At 40.7% G+C, this 19,925-nt stretch overlaps 1 protein-coding gene and 1 long non-coding RNA gene across 8 annotated transcripts in view; one reads left to right on the top strand and one right to left on the bottom strand.

Annotated features, from left to right (window-relative positions):
* Window positions 1–19,925, bottom strand: part of LOC309696607 (forkhead box protein J3-like) — a 68,782-nt gene that overhangs the window by 29,535 nt on the left and 19,322 nt on the right. For all 7 annotated transcript variants that reach the window (XM_082517888.1, XM_082517890.1, XM_082517892.1 and 4 more), the window contains 2 exons: window positions 7,023–7,097; window positions 1,102–1,185 (listed from right to left, as the gene is read on the bottom strand). In XM_082517888.1, the coding sequence (XP_082374014.1) occupies window positions 1,102–1,185; window positions 7,023–7,097 (159 nt within the window). The remainder of the gene's footprint in view (window positions 1–1,101; window positions 1,186–7,022; window positions 7,098–19,925) is intronic.
* Window positions 8,307–13,170, top strand: LOC309696610. The gene is made up of 3 exons (XR_014273558.1): window positions 8,307–8,456; window positions 8,548–8,732; window positions 10,802–13,170. It is a non-coding gene; the product is annotated as an uncharacterized lncRNA (long non-coding RNA).

Below are 19,925 nucleotides of genomic sequence, written 5' to 3'. Positions count from 1 at the left end.
CAGCGCACAATCACTGTAGTTATGAGCAGCAGAAAGAAGAAAATTGACTTGAAGGGTAAAAAGATACTTTGGGCTGCATTTAGGAGGAGGTAAAGCAAGCGATGACAAGATAATCCACATCTTTTGGTCTCTGAGGTACTGTGCAGTGATTTATGGTCACCAGATGTTGAAGCCTGCTGCCTGCGATGATCCCCTGGCCTTTGAGTGAGATGTGGTTTTGAGAGAAATATCTGAAGTAGAACTTGATGGTCTGGCACAATATGGCTGTATTTGACATTTGGTAATCTCCTATCACGTGGTCCACACGATACCTGACAGCCAACACTGACATGCTTTTTTGTGCAAATAAGCTAATGTTAGCTTCCTAACAAGCTAAAGAGACGTCAATTCTCACAGAGCTACTAGTACCGCTGAGGGCTCTTACACTCATCTTTCAGGGGAGGTTTAAAGGTACATTATTGGACTGCTAGTCTGTCCATGCATCATTATAACATGGGAACAGGAGAAAGACTGCAAACCTGTTCACACATTTCTGTAGCACCTCATTTGTATTGGGAAGCTTTTTCAAATGCCTTGTTTTTCCTGTTCATATAATTCTCTTTTCAGACATTTTACAACAATGCTCGAATCATCAGCAAAATCCCATTTTTCTTCTCCTCTGATGATGTCTAACTTTGATATTAGCACCTTAAAGGGGTCACAGGTTTGAGAATATGGAATGAAATAAATCCTTAGAGAAGTCATTTCGTACGACTTTTAAAACAACAAGCGAAACAACAACAACAGAAACACTGGCATCCAGCTGTTCCCTCAGCCTCCTAGTAGATGCACCTATGGTATGATTTGAAAAATCTTTAGCGATTTATTGTCTTCACAAGATTTCCAGAAAACTTTATTTCTGATCTTGATCTAGATGTCACTGAGACTTTTAGCAGATGCACCTAAAGCATCAATTTCGAAATTCTGTCACCTCATTCTCAAAGTATTACATTTACAAAGCTGCACGCCGACCACCCACCCATCTGTCTGGCGGAGTGACAACAATACCCCATCAGCCTTTTGTGGGTAAAACAGGATTATACAAATTACTTGTGTACTTACTCGTTCTCCAGAGCGTGGTCTCTTCTTTGGCCTGCTGGGTACCGTGTCTTCTTTAGGATTGGTGTCTATGGCCCAGTAGGAACCCTGAATATTAACATCAGTAAAACAAACATTAGAAACATATTTGATGGAAGGTTTTTTTTGGTGTGTTTTTCTCCAGTGGTTTGGTTGCTTTGTAGGTTTGTCCAAAGCTTCAAACTTTGTCTTGAGTGCCCCTCCCTGAGTTTGGGTTTTTTCGGTGAGTTTTCCCTTCCCACTGTTGCCAAAGTGCTTGCTCATAAGGCAGGGGTGTCCAAGCTGTGTTGGATCAAGGACACATCCAGGTTTTAGATGTGTCCTTGATCCAACACAGCTGATTTAAATGGCTAAATTACCACACACACACATTCACACACTGGTGATGGCAAGCTGGCATTGTAGCCACAGCCACCCTGGGGCGCACTGACAGAGGCGAGGCTGCTGGACACTGGCGCCTCTGACCACCACCAGTAGGCAATGGGTGAAGTGTCTTGCCCAAGGACACAATGACCGAACCGGCAACCTTCCGATTACAAGGCGAACTCCCAACTCTTGAGCCACGATCGCCCTTCAATGGACTAATCATTTGATTCAGGTGTGTTGACCCAGGGTGATATGTAAAACCTGCAGGACACCGGCCCTTGAGGCCTGGAGTTGGACACCCCTGTCATAAGGGGTCATCTAATTACTGGGGTTTTCTTTGGATTAGTAAAGAGTCTTTACCTTATACAATATAAAGCACCTTCAGGCTGCTGTTGTTATGATTTTGTGCTATATAAATAGAATGGATTGGCAGCACTCTGTAACCTTACATGGTCTGCCACTTCCTGTAGTTCCTAAATTCTTCAACACCAGTTACAGTTAGTGGTAGAATATCTAGGAGGCAGTCAATTGAAACTGACTTCTTGCAATGGTGGTAGCTATCACAGTACCACACTTGAATTCTGTGAGCTTTTTTAGAACAGCATTCTTCATTCACAAAGGCTTTTAAATGCAGACTACATGGCTAGGTGCTTGATTTTATGCACCAGTGGCAAAGAAAGTGAAACCTCTTCAACTGAAGGATTAAGAGATCCAGACCAATGCTTTTGATCATATACTAGTGGCCAAAAGTATTATATTAATGCTATATTCTACATGCTTATAAAACAGAATGGGATAGCTGAGAATCCGGCTTACAGAGAAAATAACATTAGTGATTAATTTATACATAAACATCCCATCATAAGTTATGTAGTCAGTACAAGCAGCAACAAATATAGCCCTAATTATAGGGCTGTGCGATATGACCAAAATCTCATATCCCAATATAAGAATTCTATCATCCGATAACGATATAAATCACAAAAATGTAACATTTTCTGTAAATTCTGTGAATCTCGGGCAGCTCGTCATGCGGGAAGTGTTTCCAGCTGGGCGTCATGTACCTGGAATCGAGTGTTTTAACCAATGCATGAAACCATACGTTTTTAGACATAAGTTGTAAAGGCCGCCGTTTTCTCTGTGAGTATTTATTACACGGCGTGCTGTTTGAGTCTAAGGTTTATTTTTTAGCACCTGGCGGCTCTTTTTTACTTCTCATCCCTAAATAATCTGCTCTTTCACGTGATTCAGTTTATTTTGAAAAGTCTCAACAGGATATTGAGCTTTATTGTGAAAGGTTTATGTGGAACATAAACAAGCGAACACGCAATGTTGTTACCGTCGTTGTTGCTAACCACAACGCATAAAAACAGGCGCTTGTCCGTCTGTAGTGTGGTTATATAAAACATAAGAGAAAGAGAGAACTTAAAGAAATTAATATAGCCACTACAGTGACCATCAAAGCGATGAAAAAATATTGCCCTAAACAGCTTATTTTGCGACACCACGAAACAAACGATAGCGTAAAATGAAACGATAGATGTTTTTATATTGTTATCCGATATATCGTTATATCGAACAGCTCTACCTAATTATGCTGAATTACTGATCATAGAGCAAACCCCTCCATCAATAAGCCAAATATTGAAAAATACCTACAATTTCACAGATGTGGCTACAAAATCAGTTTTAAATCTTGGTAAATATGACTGGTTAATACACATTTTATTGTTTAAGCAACTTTTTAGAACTTTTCCTGCAGGCTTTAGATATCACCTTGGGTCAACACACCTGAATCAAATGACTAGTTCATCACCAGGCCTCTGGAGAACTTCAAGACATGTTGAGCAGGTAATTTAGCCATTTAAATCAGCTGTGTTGGATCAAGGACACATTTAAATCCTGCAGGACACAGGCTCCTGAGGCCTGGGGCCCGTTCTTCGTACCTCGCTAAGTAAGTTAGCCGGATTTGACTGTTGACGATTTCGCGTGATCCTGGATCGTTCGGTTCTTCGAAGCCCATCCGGGACTTGCTGTCATAGCAACAGAGCCGTAAGCGTAAACCTGCTCGGGAGCAGGTTTACTTTATGTAAACAGGATTAGATCGCGGCCACTCAGGTATTTCCGCTTCATGTATACGAAAGCAACAGCGATATTTTACCACTGTTGTACCATAAATAAATAACATCAATGTAACTAAAGATAATGCAGCACTTGATCCTTTTATTGATGTCACACAGATACATACAGGTCATTTCCTAAAAAAGGGAAATGTACTATTAACATTCTATTACATGTATGTGATTATTACAGATGTAATTCAGATTTCAGAGTAGTAATTGCAATTTACTTCGTGTAATCAAGATGGGAGACCACGGCTATAAAAGCGAAGGTGGATTTGGGAAGCCTGTTGCAGCCATGTCCTGTCCGTATACGCGAGCCACCCATTGCGGAAGGTGCAAGATTGATAAGGAGAGTCCTCAGAATTCAGCGTATATTGCGGGACAGACAGGATCCTTTAGCTCAGCGCGACAGTGTGCTCATAGAGAGATATCGATTTTCCCGTGAGGGTATTATTCACTTAACCAACTTGTTGACGAGGGGGTGCAGGACCACCACCTGTCTTTTTTTTTGCTCTGCCCCTTTTCTTGGTTGCTGTTATAAACAAACAAACAGATTATTTCAGGGTCTCTGTCCAAGAGACGAAAAGCAATATAAGTGATCAATATTACCATTCTGTAGAATATTCTTATATTTCACTTTTACTTGTTCCCATGTTCTAGTGGGTCCTGTTGTGGCTCTAATGTGAAAGGGGATATAATATAACATAATGTAATATAATATAATGTAATATAATATTGGATAATATAGTGTGATATGATAAATCTACCCTACCACCTACTGGTGTTGGCCAGAGGGGCCGATGGCGCGATATGGCAGCCTGGCTTCTGTCCCAGGGCAGCTGTGACAGCTACCAGTGTGTGAATGTGAGAGTGACTGAATAGTGGCATTGTAAAACGCTTTGGGTGCCTTGAAGAGCGCTATATAGATCCACTCCATTATTATTGTTATTATTAAATTACTTACGAGTTTAATTTGTCAGCAACTTTCTGCCAGCCCTCTCTCCTTGCTTTTGCAGCCTTTGCAGTGTTCCCTTGCGTTTTAATTAGACTCTGAAACTCCTAAAATCCCTCACTCAAGAGTTCTTGCTCTGCTGCCGAAGAATACCGAGCGCGCTCCTTCGACATTTTCGCCGACCAATCAAAGGGTTGCCGATCAATGTTTCTACTATCGATGCGTAGCCCCTGTTGGGCCACCCAGTGATCTCACATTACTTCATCCAGCTATACTAATCGTCAACAACAGGTGTGTTCGGGGAACCGGAATAGCGAGCTCAGAGTTAGCGCGATGATTTGATCTTGGATGTGTCATTTGATCTTGGATGTAGTAAGCGACGTACGAAGAACGGGCCCCTGGAGTCCCCCTGCTTTAGACTAACAACCTAGCCAACAAGTGTTTGATGTTCAAACCAAAGTGAACTCTAGTTTTAAGATTTTGGCTCAAAAACATTTGAACTGCTGCTGCAGGCCAAGATATTTTATTATGAATTTGAAATCTTTATATTGTTCTGATAATTAACTCTGTAAAGTCTAAACCATGAAATATTTTCAAGAAAATTATAATTTTTTTAAACTGAAATTTACTGCTCACAGTTAATCTTACAAACAAAACATTTAAGGGGGTTAGTCTTAATAAAACATCACACTGATGATAGAGAAGTCTCAAAAACTCATGGATTAAATATGATCCACTCGCCACTATTTACACCTATTTTTTCCCCAAACTGTTTTAGATTATGTTAGATTTCAAAAACACAATGTCTTACAAAATAAATCAGGATTTATTTCTCTGAATCTATTAGTTGCTTCTTCTTTATTACTTCTACAAAATAAGGCTGGCAGTAAGTGTCACTAAATAAAAAGTAAGTGCTGTGAGATGGCCGCATCCACAGTATCCAAAAGCATCAACTTATCTGTTATTCTTCCAGTATCAAATTAGTTTTCTCTAGGTTTAGTTCTCCAGTGGTGCACGTTTCTGCATCCTTTCCCCAGAAAATCCACCGAAATCCTTTTGATACATAATGTTAAAACACAGCAGTCTCCAAAATAAACAGATACAATAAGAGAAGAGGAAATCAATTGCTTTTAGCTCCTAGATTTCCTTCCGGTATTATTTTTTTTTCCAGCCTTTCATTTTGCCTCTTCCCTCCCAAGGAGGTCCAAAGCTGCAGACTGAATTCAGGAGGTTCATCTAGGCCACACATGCACACAGCTCAACTCTCAACATCTATCTCCCCCCCACCTCTCATATTCTTTCCTCTTCTCCTCCCCCTGTCTCTCAGTCCCACATCACTGAACAGTACACAGCCAATTAACGTTAGCACATGCATGATTTAGCTTCTCCTCTCTCTCTGTGGCTTCAAACAGAGCATGTACATTCAGCTTCTCCACACACACACACGCACACAGCTGACCTCCCACCCCACCACCACTACGCCGAGGTATCGACCACTTCGATCCACGGTGTGAATTAAGGTGCTGGTCAGGTCCAAGTCAGGCTAATCGGGGGGGGGGGGCCCTCTCTTTGTGTCTTTGCAGACTATAGGCCTCCACTCAAGCCCAAGGATTTTGTTTGAATTATTTAAACCTTCTTCCCCCTAATTCATTTTTCAATGGCTCCAAAATCCCCGCAGCCGGGAGAAACTCTCCGCTCCCCCAACCCCACCTCAACCGTACCCCCCTAAACAAAACGAACAGAGTTTTTAAGAGCTCATTGAAAAGTTTGGCTCCTCAGTTTTGTGTAAAAGTGGCGGATCGCCTCTAACATTAACCTTGTGACGAGTTTGAGCTTGTATGGCATAAGGACAGGGTTCAGTGATCAGCTGCAATTATACACTTTCCCCATCTGAGCATGTCCTTCGATCTCAGCACAACCAAGCACTTGACAAATTGTTGTTATCAAACTGGAGTTGCTGAAGTGGCCGTGGCAACGCTGCTTCCTAACCACAGCAGCAGCAGCAGGAGTGAAACATATCTAAAGCTTCCTCTGATTGTGTCTGCGAGATACAGAGAGAAGCAGTTCTAATAAAGCATAACAGATGCATGGAAGGCCTTGCATCTGAGGGAGAGTACCTACATATACTTATTATTCATTACTCCCTGTACCACATTATTACTTGGCAGAATCAATATCGTAGGAGCCACAGAAAACAGAGAAAGCAGCATTAGGCATTCAGCACAGCCGGTTATGGAGTTACAAATTGCTTTTAACCACAGACACTGTGTGTGTGTGTGACAAAGAAGCAGAGCAAGTGAGCACTTAAGCACAAGTGTGTTCACACATGCGGCACGAGTGCTACTAAACACGTCAAAAGTCGCCACGTACTTGCAAAGCCTGCTGAAACCCACTCGACATTTTCGCCGTGCGCCGCCCAGCTTTCTTTTTTTTAAGTCGCACAATAAGGTTGAGAAAATACTTACTTTTCCAGGGTCGTCTTTGGAGCGAGGCACTTTGAGAAAACACTTGTTCAAGGACAAGTTGTGTCGTATAGAATTCTGCAGAGGGAAAGAAAAAAAGGAAGAAAAGAAGAGAAAAAGAAGAGAATATTATGAAGTAGTAACAAAGTGGCATCACTTTTACACGTTTTCTTTAAATAAGCAAACTGTAATATGCTGACTATATTACAGTTACTTTCTGAATCTGCTTTCATTCTACAGTAAGGACTGGAGAATATGAGAAAAGTCTGAATTGTGTGATAACATTAATAGTAATGACGGTTACACATTTGCTCCACAGTTCCTATTATTTTTCTTTCTTTTTCTTTTACATATACCCACACGAAGACGCATCAATATGCACAGATAGATAAACAGAGAAATAAAACGTATGCTTTTTAAACATGCTCTTATTGAACAAGGATAAATGTCTGCTGCGTTATGCAGCATCTTTAGTGAAATATCTGCTGTATGTTGGCTTTGCATTAAGGATGAAACACCATTTATCAGCCAGCTTTATTCATTAGTGTCCACTGCAACAGAAGCTTTTATCTTTTTCCAGCCTTTGTCAAGACTGTTGGAAACCAATGCAAAACCATTATGGGACCTTGCCATGTCCTTCATCTCCTTCCAAAGTACAAGTTTTTCTTCACTCAGATTAGAATCTGGTCTTACTATCTTTAGCTTGGGTTTCACTCGGCTCTGGCTCCAGAACCTCGGTCTCGACATTAGCGAAGGCCTTCAAAAGGAGTCCTCTGCTTTCTACTCCGTACCGTGTCGAATAAAAACAGACACTACGGGTCACGGTTAGACAAGAGTGAAATGCGGGTGCAGATGCAGACGACTCCATTGATTAAAGCCGAAGCGTACCAGACGCTCCTGAAACTGATGATTGAAAACAGGAGGCTGGAGCGCATTTCAGTGAAGATAGGGAGCGAGACAGAGGGATGCTAGGGCAATGATTCGCCATGACCGTGAGGTGGGTGATAATGTCAGTGGTTGTGCGTTTGATGTGCTACAGGGTTGGATTTGTTTTTTTGAATATGTCAAGAGGCTGTGTTCAGAGTAAAACTGGAGGGAGGAGGAGGAGTTTAAGCTGGGCTTAATGAAAACTCACATTTTTGTACACGTTCGGTTTTAGCCATAAAGACGAGAAGATCATATTTCTTAAATTTATAACAATCCCTATTGTTTATGTGTGTATTTGTGTGTGTGTGTTGTGAGGGTAGGAAAAGGAAAAGAAAGAGAGAGAGTGAGAGAAACGGGGGGGGGCACAACAGCTTATGCTAACCTGACATGAACCTGTTCTCCCTGCAGGCTCCCGTTCTCCACTCATCTGCTGCTGCTAATTAATACCACTGGGGAGGAGGAGGAGAGAAGACAGAGGGATGGGAGGAATTTCTCGTCTCCTTCTCTCGGGTTCGTACTGCTCAGCAGCAGCTTTGTTTCTCTTACAGAAAAAGAAAAACACCTTCTCTCTCTCTCTCTCTCTCTCGCTTTCTGTCTCCAGTATACCATTACAGCCTAGTCCACCTCTGCCTCCCCTCGATCTCTGCTGAAGAAGAAATGCTCGAGCAGGTTTTGGCTTCTCTGCTTAGCGGGTCACTGGCTGCTTGTGGCCGTCCATCAAGGAAATATGTGGCAGTCGGGAGATGAAAAAAGGCAAGGAGGACTGCCACCAGCTACCACACTACGGTAACCATCTGTTCCAAAAACTTTCCTGCAGTTGGTGGCGGTAGATCATTAACACAGAGTCCCGTCACTTCAGGAGCTAGCCCATCTAACTTTGCTAACCTCTACCTGTTATTTGTTTATTCACACACTATATTTTATGACTCAAGCAATTTTTGGAACATCTGTGCACTACTTGCTATGTCTGCACAACCCCATCTATTTCAGACTTTGTACACTCTGGCAAATTTCACTTTTGGGGCATGTGTGTCCGTTGCTGGGCCCGCATGGTTGCACTGTGGCTTTTAAAGCCTTTGTACAGCCCTGGATTTGTTCCTGTCATTTAGCTAACTAAAAAAATCTTCCAGTGTGGAATAATGATAAGTCGGCCCCTTTCAGTAAATGGAGAATTTACTGTAATATTTTTCAGATGGTTTGGAGCACGGGAGTTTTCTTCCATGTGCGCGTTATGATCCACATATCAACAAAAACAGCCCGTAGCCCAAACCAATCAGCATGCGAGGATACAGTTGGATTAGGATAGAATAGATAGAATAAAATGAGCCAAATGCTGAATTTAAAGACTGACATGTACAGTGCTGTTTGAAGCTTGCAAACTTGCACTATACTGTATTGCTTAATTAATTTCATGCCCTTCTTTCTTTTGTGTCTGTGCTGATTGTATGTGAGAGAAGGGTGAAAGGAAAGGAGCGAGAGTGGTGATCCTCTAAGCGTTGCTTATTTTCTAGAGTGCCCAGTAATTACAGATGAGCAAAATATATTTTTTAACTGAATTAAAAATTTTGTGTATAAAACTAGACTACATGACCTTCTAAGCGGTGATACAAAACCAACGTGGTGCTTATGGCGTAATCTTAACTTCTGTATGCTGTCAGCACTCACGGTGATGAGACATTTGCTTAGCGGCATTAAACAAAATATATTTGAGGTTAAATGGTAAAGGTAACAACCAGCAGGTCAGTATTTAATCTTTATATGATTCAAACTATCATTTGGATATGGACATTATATTAAAGTTATATTACATTATATAATAGTTCATATTCAGTGTTAGGTAATGTTGGTGGCTATGGCTCAGGTGGTAGAGTGAGCAGATTGAGCTCCAGCCTTAGCTGAACTTTGCTGAGCTAACTAGCCTTTGGTGCAGCACTCCTCCTCCTCAGTGGGCTCCCCCACCAGTCTTGTTGAGCTGTGCTTGACTTGCAGGTGTGCTTCTACATATTTGATGTAAAGCCGCAGCTGACAAACATTCATTATCGGCCAAGGATACATCTTCATTTCTCTTACACTTGTGTCTCAGTGGAACAATGTCACAAGTTAAGAATGAATACTGAACACTAGTACAAATGCACCTGTGCATGCTGTTGGGAGGTAGAAACAAAAGAAACATAGGAAATATGGTGCAACAGTTACAAATAGCTAATATGAAAAAGTAACAGTTTTTGAGGCTGATTGGACAACAAAGTAACCAGAGTACTCTAATGAGCTCATTTGTAATGCATTTCCCTCCACATTGCTCAGATACCGTGTACATGTATATATTGGTTATTTTCAGCATATAACACAAATATGGTCTAAGACAGAGCTACTGGAAGAACAATGGTATGCTTCACAAAGCAAAAAGCAATGCATTATATAGGAGGTTAAACACACAAGTACAAGAATGCCAGCACTGTAACAAAGCAACAATGTCTGAGAGGTGATATGAGCATAATAGGAAAGGTCTGTGCAGCAGTAGTGATAAAAAAAATGCTATGTGAATTTATATATGCACTTTCCTTGCTGTGGTCACAAAGACGGGAAAAGCGCTATATTAATAAAGCCTATTTAAAAATATTTAAACATCTTTACAGACACCCTCTTTAGTTTTAAGATTAGGCTTAAAAATGTTGTTTTTTATAGTTTGAGCCAGATCAGGTGACCCTGAACCCTCCCTTAGTTACGCTGGAGTAAGCCTAGGCTGCTGAGGTCTTCCCATGTTGCTCTTAGCAAAGTTTCTTCTTCACTCACCTTTTTTCACACTCTATGCATTTAACCATGAGTTATTATTAATCTCTGTTTCCCTTCCACAGCGTCTCTTTTGTCCTGTCTCCCTCTCACCCCTAACCTGTCACGGCAGATGGCTGAGCTCGTTAGGGAGAAAACTTTGGTGCGTCGACGTCCGCGAGGTCTTCCAGGAATGGTGATGATGCTTTCCAGGAAAAGTCGAGAGGCACTGAGTTAGTATGTGTTGATCGCAAACGTAATCAGCTCCAGAGCAGGTAAGGTATTCAGCAGAAGTTACCGTGGCGATGCAACAAGGTAAATGAACCACCTTTCCAACATCGAAAACCCAAACTTACCTCATCAAACCCCTAGCAAGGTTCGTCCTGGTTCGTTTAACTTCAAGTGAATGAATTCCCCTAACTTTTATTTACTTCTCAATATGTTTTACTCTTTACTTTCTTCATTTTATCAGCCTTTTCATCACTGTATGGTAATTTTTCTTTATCGAATAGTATGAAGATTTCATTTCAAACATTTAATAGGCTGTTATGAACTCCATGCACACACGCACACGCACGCACACACACACACACACACACACACACACACACACACACACACACACACACACACACGCACTCTCTCTTAGCCACCCACACGTATGCAAAAGGGCGAATGATACATAAAACAAATTCTGCTTCTTTTCCCTGACGGGATCCTGGATAAAAGAAAGAATAACAAAAAAAATCTAAATATGATTTCTCCACATAGCTCGCTACAGACTGAGGCCATGCCATTCCCGCCCAGTAGCTGAAGGATCACAGAGCGTGCGAGTGTGTGCCTGCGTGTTTGTGTGAAATGCAGGCGCTGAATAAGACTACTGGTTGAGTCCCATACCTTTGGCATGAACAAAATTATATACACAACATCGACAACCTCCATTTCAACGGAAGAAAAAAAAATGTCTGTAAACACAGTAAATCAGTGTTTGCTCTCTCCATAAGCAGCAGTCCAGACCAACTAAAGGCATAATAAGTATGTCTGTGGATGCATGTTTTCCATAACTTAGCAGTTACTGTGAGTATATTATAATGCACAATTCTGCCATCCAAACTACACGAGAGTTACTTAATAATTATCTAATTACTACGGAGCCCTGAAGTCGCTTGGAGAGTACAGGCTACAGTTTTGATTAAGTTGAATGCACAAGATGCAATATGGCTCCACGATTTAGTTACTTGTCCACACAATATATGCATATAGAGAGAGACTAGCCTTTCTCCCTGAATTATGAAGAAGTCAGCAGGCGCCCGGGCTTTATAACTCATTACTTAAAAGTTAAAAATCCTCTTTCCATCCACAGTAATCTGCTCCAGACTAATTTTAATCAATGCAAGCAGATCACAGTGCAAGACAAACAATACTGATCTCTATTGGTTTTGGTTAAACCTTCCAAACACGCCAGACTGGCATTGTGTCTACACCTGAATGCATGCAAAGCATCTGCCTTCACACAGGTGCTCACAATCAGCATGTAATGCGTTTCATGTTGTGATGGAGAAAGCTTTGTGAGGTGTTTCTAAAGCTGTGAGGAAATTCGGCGAAAAAAATCCGATAGAACGAGACAGAGCACGGAAAGTTTGTTCAGCTGGCCGACATTATTGTCCAATATTAGCCATATAAGGATCGATCTATTAATCTACTGGTATCTGTGCAATAAACGAAAATTCAAAGAGCAAAGAAGGGACGGGAGAAACACCCTCCACTCCAATTATATGAGTGTTGCATAGTCCAGCAGAGGGCAATTTCCTTTTTGGTAACAGAAAAGTCAAGTAGAATGTATAAGAGAAGATAAATAAAAAACACATAACATGTTAGGGAAATCCATACATGCTTCAATTGTCTGTTTAGAAAACAAAATGATTGGCCGATATATCGAACAATAGGCCAATTTCTTTAAATCAGCAAATGTCATTATCAGCATTAAAAATCATATATCAATTGATCTCTGGAACTAGATATTTAGAATAAGATGATAGGAAATTTTGAAAGAAATGTTAAAATGAAATGTACACACATATTATTAAAGAAAATGTGTCTTGTTTTTCTCGCCTTCTGGAAATAACTAATTAAAAATATCAGTAATTTGCTACACAAACCAATTACAGACTTTTCTTAGCGACGCTTACTGACTCCACATTAAAAAAAAAAAAAGCCTCTAAAAAGATTTTTACTAGCAGGTTTTTGTTGCTGCTTCCAGGATCACCTGTCATCACTGGAAGAGTCAGTCCAAACCAGCGTTTGGGGAGTGTTTAAAAATGACAGACTTTCTTTCTTTTGATTCCTTTACTGCAAAGACTAACAATTCCCATGGAAAAATTTCTGAGGTTGCGCTTCTTAAAGTACAGAGGTGATGAAACTTGACTGGAATATTTTTTTTGTCTACAGTAAATATGCTAACCCAAAAGTGTGCCTCAGTGTCTTTATTTTATTGTTCATATAGTGCTTCCTGGCAATTCTGCCGGTCCAGATTTACAGGCGCTGTACAGTGAAAAGCCACCCCTCATTTCTTTATATTTTACTAGGAAAATGGGAAACTAATGTAGCAAAACATGTGCAAGCATACATAGATATACAATATATAAGGCAACTGAGTTTGTACAACTCTAATGAGCATGAAAATCAGTATTTGATATTTGACCATATTTTTTCTTCAACTCGGATCTCACAGGCAAACGTTTTTCAAGAAAATAGAATAGTCAGGGAGATAAATGAAGTAGACACTGGGAGGCGTGCACACTGACAAAGATTTAAGCCAAAAATTTCCCATTTTAAGTCCATTTCTTGTATAATTTGGCATACCTCAGCCTGTTCTCCCTGATTCCCTTCCTTTAGAACGGCTTCTTGACAGCCATCCTTCCACTGAGACCATTTCTTTAATTTGGTTTCTATGAACAGTAGATGGATCAGCTGAAGTTCCAGATGGATTTCTCAGGTCTTTGCTGTATTTTTTTCCCAATTTTGTAAGGGCATGACTTTCAGATAGTGTCGATCTGCTCGGACAGGCTTTTTTTTTGAGACCTACTACTTCTTCTTCTTTTCTTCACTTTCCTCAATTTTTTTAACGACGCACTGCACACCATGCTCAGATATGCCAACTTTTTAGACAGCACCTCTTCGGAAATCATTTGCTGGCGCAAAAATACTATTTTATGTCTGTAAAACTGTGTTATCTATTTCATATATTCAGCTAAAGAAATTGGAACAGATCATGTATTTTCGCAACAGGCTTCTAGCAACAAAGTGTCTAATGATACAATTTAAAAGTTGCCTGTTATGAAAGCATAAAGAAATCTCCTCAGACCATTGCATAATACTCTATACTGATTATTTTGTTGGCTGTTTGACGTCATGTGGCTACATCCATGTTTTAAATGCAGTTTACGGCTTTCACACTATTATTAGATAATGACAGAGACTTGTGGATGTTTGCATGTGCACAGTATATAATGTTGTAATTACTGTTTATGTGTACATGTGGTTAATGGATGTTGCCGCTGCCTAATGTAGGCTGCAGCATCCTGGACTTGACGAGGGTAGTTATATAAGGCGGGCTTGACAGGCATGGATGACTTTTTGACAAAATGCAATGTGATATAATGTGATGTGTGACAAAAAGTCAGGTTTTGGAAACATGCTTTCGGGTGGAGAAAGGAGAGGGATATAAGGCTGTGCATGTGTGTGGATCAGCCGTAGAAAGAGATAAATGATCAAAGAAAGATGCTTAACAGGATAAAAAGCCTGTCTGCATGTGTGGGTGTGTGACTAGATATGGTAAAGTGCAAGGTAAAGGCCCCAGAAGATATTCTGGCCATAGGCGGGAAGCTTCCTGCTTTTGTGAATGTGTGTTTGTGTAGACATGCCAGAGAAGCAGGTCACATAGAGAAGAGCGAAGTTACATAAGTGGTAGGTTTGGAAGATTTGGGTCATGCCAGCAGAGTTAAATGCAAAGTGGTAACATTAGATGGCATTTGCTCAACAGAATTGAACGCTCCTGAGAAGAGATGTTTCATAAAGGTGGAAACAAAACTTTTTAATATTTTCCTGCTCCCCAGGTTTCCTGCTGTAACAATCTTTTTCATTTTATGCACAGACACTGAGGTGAGTTATAGCTGAAGCATTAATGTGCACACTAAACTAAATGATTCCCCATCAGGTCTGCAGTTTGGGGAGGGTTTGATTACAGTCACTAAAAGTTTACAAGACGACATTTAAAAAATGGATGAAATCCAGCATACTGAGACACTGAGGCCTGGGGAAAAACTGTAGATCTTTACATTTTTGGTTGAAAATACATTCATTAATGTGCTTCAGCAGGCTGTAGTACAAAGCCTGGGAAAGCTCTAATAAGCAAGGTATAAGTCCCACAGAAACCTCTGCTCATCTGTTGTTGTCTGCTGGGAGGCTGAGGTCAAAGGCCAAAGGGCCAAGGGTATTTGCTGGCCAGGGTTTTAACCTATGGCGGGAGCTTAGTCGGTCTGATGTGCACACACAAATGCAATCCCACACAACAGTATTCACGAGAGTCACTCCCATGCCCTTCACAATGAATGCATTGTTGTGTCGGAGAGGTACAGAGGCACAATCAGAACCACAGCTAGAGAAAGAGTGAAAAAGGAAAGAAGCCAGAGCAGGAGAGGATATTGGGAGAAAATAAAGAAAAGAAGAGATTTTTATTAACTTTCAGCTGAACACATACAGTGAGGGGGTAAAATGTAAGTTTTGAAAGTAAGGCACAGGAGTAGAAGCTGGGAGGAGGGAGAGAGCAAGAGGCACAAAGAAAGAAAGAGCTGAAGTCGGCTGGATGAGGGAGTGTAGGGTACAAGCGCACACGGACAGGTGTCTTAGATGTGAAAGTCTCCTGGGTTCTGAGTATCATTGAGACACATTATATCCTGATGGTGACGGAGTGACAGCCGCTCGGTGAGTATGCAGGGCTGAATGCAAGTCACTACTTCAAACTCCATCTGATACATATTCATTTCATTTGATGGACTCTTTCCCCACCCTCTTCACTCCCTCACTCAAGTACTTCACACAAGTCATCTATAAGATGAGAGGTATGCGCGGCTGTGCAGCGTCTGCTTGTACACAAGTGTGTGCGCCTGAGTGGGTGTGTGCATTTCAACGTTTGTTGGTTCGTTCGTCTGGATGTAAGCGCGCGCGTGTGTGTGTGTACCTGTGCACGTGAGCAGATATGCATGCACCTGTTCATCTGCGTTAATGTGTCTACACGTGTGTGTGTGTTTCCAGAATGTAGCATAACCTGCTTGCTTGTGTGTGATGGAAAGAGAAGGAGAGGGCCTAAGTGAGTCTGCATACTTGTGACTCACACACACATACACACACAAAAAAACAACAACAACATCACAGACAAGGTGGAAGCAGGGTTTCTGCCGTCTCTGGGGATCTAGCAAGCTGCTCCAAAACAATAAAAATATTCAAAAACGCAGTTCATCATCCCAACCAGCAGGCCCAGCTTTGCCACATCATTTTGTCTAGAGTCATTTTAGACACAGACTGCTTGGATGCCCTTAGCAAGTTGCAGGTTATACTAATCTAGTGTTGCATTTCCAGAGGCTCACATCAGTCTGGTTTAATTATTGCATCAAGACACGCACTTCATCTGCCGCTGATGCAGCTGACTGACTGCAGCAAACCCAACACAGTCACCCCTACTCAAACAACATGGATCTGCACCACTAACTTGACAAAAGGCTTAATTCTCGGATGCTTTCTGTCATATTCCAGTTCAGCTATTGCTGATGTAAACCTGCTCCTGCTGCACACTGAAAGCTTACGATTGTGTGCAAGCTGTGGCAAAAATGCAATAAATTCTTACCATAGCATGTTAGAAATATATTTGCTTGAAAAAACGATTTCACTTTGCTGCTTTAGCCCTCCAATGGACTGGCAACCTGTCCAGGAAGTACCCTGCCTCTCACCTTGTGATAGCTAAGATGGGGTCCAGCCCCCATAAACCTGAATTAGGTAGGCAGTACAAAAATGGATAGACGGCTCTGTCTGTTCTTCCGATGCTGTAGCATCAAAGATGCACGAAAGCCTAAATAAACAGAGAATATGAATAAAAGATTTGGTCAGGGATTCACTTGGTGCAAAACTTCACGAATCAGGGAATTTTACCAACTTGGAATCGGATCTGAACTGGAACAAGTTATCAGATCCCATATCTGCTGGTTGGATTCTTTTTTTATTGTGGAGGAGCCTCAGGAAATATAATGACTTTGCAATTGACTAGCAGAACCTCATTAGTACTGTCACTCTCCAAAAAGTTCAATCAGAAAAATGTCTATGTCTATGGTATATGTATGTGTGTAAACCACATTTTCAGAAAAGGTTGACCTAAGAGCTTGAAATCAAGATCACCAGGATTCAATCTCATTTGAGATTTTTTAGTAGACGGCATATGTGGTATCAATTTAAAAAATCCTATGTTGCCTTGGTCTCAAGTTACCACATTCACAAACTTCGGTGTCCAGCGGAGAGATGACATTTACTCAGGTTATTTGTCTAATACTAAGATTTGTTCACTAATCTGAAACTTTTAAATGTGACAAATGTGCAAAAAGCTGAGAAATCAGGAAGGGAGCAAATACGTGTTTTTACTCTGTCATCAAAGCAGCACTTAATGGTCCTTTTTAGTCTTGTATTTGACCATTTTTCAAGTTAGACATGACTTGATCCTCGCTATCTAACCAGTTGAAAAGGAACACGCATGTTTATTAGTTCTTGAAACATTTTTTTCTTTCCTTGTCTTTGTTAAGCCGTTCTGCCACTTGACTGCCAAAGTGATCAGCTGAACACCTTAGAGACACATGACAGACACAGGTGCAAACAGCAGTGTGTCTCAGGTGTCCAGCCATGATCAGATCACACAAGACACATTTTAAAACCAAGTGTTTACAGGGTCTTTGATGAAGACTGTAGTGGGAATTGCAGAAGAATGAGCAGAAGACTAATGTATTCGATGCTTATCTGATGCCAAAACACCTTCTAATATTCACAGATAGGATTTTACAAAGCAGGTCGGTGATTATGGTGCTACTATTTTATCTTTTTTTCAAGAGATAAACAGCAGAAATACTCTACAACAGTAAGAGATCATCCCAGTTTTCCCAGCCTTTGTCCTTCCTGTGTCACATCAGCAGGATTTCTGCTCTCACAACTAATTTAGAAAGACAAAATTCTTTCAGGTGTAATTTTATTATAGTGTTTCAAAAATAACACAGAGACCAAAGTAGGTCGCAGTGGCAGACTTCCTGTTGCTGATTGTTTCAAGCAGAGGGCTGTGTGCGAAGTGACAGCTTCTGTCACCAGCTTTTCCGGGAGAGGAGGTGAGTGAACAGGGAAGGAGGAAGGAGGGGTAGGAGGACAGGCAGGAAGGAGTGCACTGGTTGTACTATGCATCCCAATGCCGTTTGACAGCCGCCCTTTTCTATCATGCTTACGTGAAGAAATGAAGGCTATTCTAGTCTGATTTCTAAACTTGTTAATTAGGTGGGTTGTGTTGAGCTGTTTGGGAGGTTGCGTGGTTCATGACTACTGAAACTGCAGTGGATTTCCTGTGGGTATAGATAATATCCACAACATCCATCTAAATTAGTTTTTTTCCCTCCTTTTTCTTTAGTTTTACAGATTTTTAATCACCAAAACGTGGTGCCTTTTCAAACAACATCCATCTAAATTACTTTTTTCCCCTTTTTTCTTCATTTTTTATAGACTTTTAATCACTCAGATATGAAGCCTTTTCACAAACCATATTAATCTGCTCAGACACCGTCCAGAACAGTGTAAAGGCCATGTTTCTGGTACTGTTCAGGCTTTCTGTGATTCACGTGTCAATATAACCAATGGCAGATTGCCTTGAGATGATAAAATAGAGATCAATGCCACGCGGTTATCAGCACTGTTGCTGTTTTATGATCTTTAACACAGTTATAAGCCTTGAACAAATATATTATGTGGTTGTTTATTGAGTTTAGAGCTTTAATAATGTAAGATTTTGTAAATAGGCACAACTCCTGTCAGACTGTTTAGCAAATACCGGCTGTAGTCTGCAAGTTCTTGTTTACTGATGCAAAGAGAAGCAGGAATCTAGTTTTTTTTATTCTTTTTCCGATTCAGTGTCACTCCCTTGTACATGAAAAATTATTTCTGGTTATATGTCAATGTGGCTGAAATGGACAGGACCAGATTTTAGCCAAGTTTTAGATAGACAACCTCACATTTGTGTCTAAAGTATTTTAGCATGCAGAGGAGTTCATGGTTAACTCAGTGGATGCAAGGTGTTCAAGCCCAATCATCACTCTTCCATCACCGTGCTTTACAGTTTGTATGACTGTCTGTATGACGTTAGTATGACGTGTGCGGATATGCTGTGGTTGTTTTTCTCCAAAAGATCTCCACCTTGGCCTCATCTGTCCAAAGGACATTGTTCCAAGAGTCTAGTGCTTTGCTCAGATGCAACTTTGCAAACCTACGTTGTGCTGCCATGTTCCTAAGACAGAAAAGACTTTCTCTTGGTAACAATTCCAAACAACTCATAACTGTTCTGCCTTTTTCTAAATGTACTGAAATGAACTTTAACATTTAACATGCTGAGGCCTTCAGAGTCAAAGATGTACTCTTGGGTTTTTAGGAATTTTTCTGAGCACTGCATCTGACCCTTGGGGTGAATTTTCTGGGACACCCACTCCTGGGAAGATTGTGGCATGCAGCTGAATGCTCCAGACCAGCAAACTGGCAAAAATGCTAATTTATACCAGTGATCACACTTGCTGATGATCAATTAATCACATGCATTTGATTAGCAGCACCTGGCTTCCATTTACCCTCTTAATTCATATGGAAGTAGAAAGAGAGTGCTGAGCTTTTCTACGGGCCTGCAAAGAATATTATGAAAATGTTTTTTTTTCAGATTACTGTACTGAAATTTTTTTTTACGATTTTTAGCTTTTAAGAATGTTGTATTTTCATCTACATTAAAGTTAGGTAGCTTTTATTTTCTCCCTGAATACCTCAGCTAAAAAAATCTAAAAATAAAATTACTAAATCTGCTTAGGCTGACACCGCTGTCAATTTCATTTGAATGCCTTTTTATTAAAAAAAAAAAAAAAAGCACCACACATG

The sequence above is a fragment of the Aulonocara stuartgranti genome, assembly GCF_965226115.1.
Source record: "Aulonocara stuartgranti genome assembly, chromosome: 20".
NCBI lineage: Eukaryota > Metazoa > Chordata > Actinopteri > Cichliformes > Cichlidae > Aulonocara > Aulonocara stuartgranti.
This window is presented reverse-complemented; position numbering and strand designations above follow the sequence as displayed.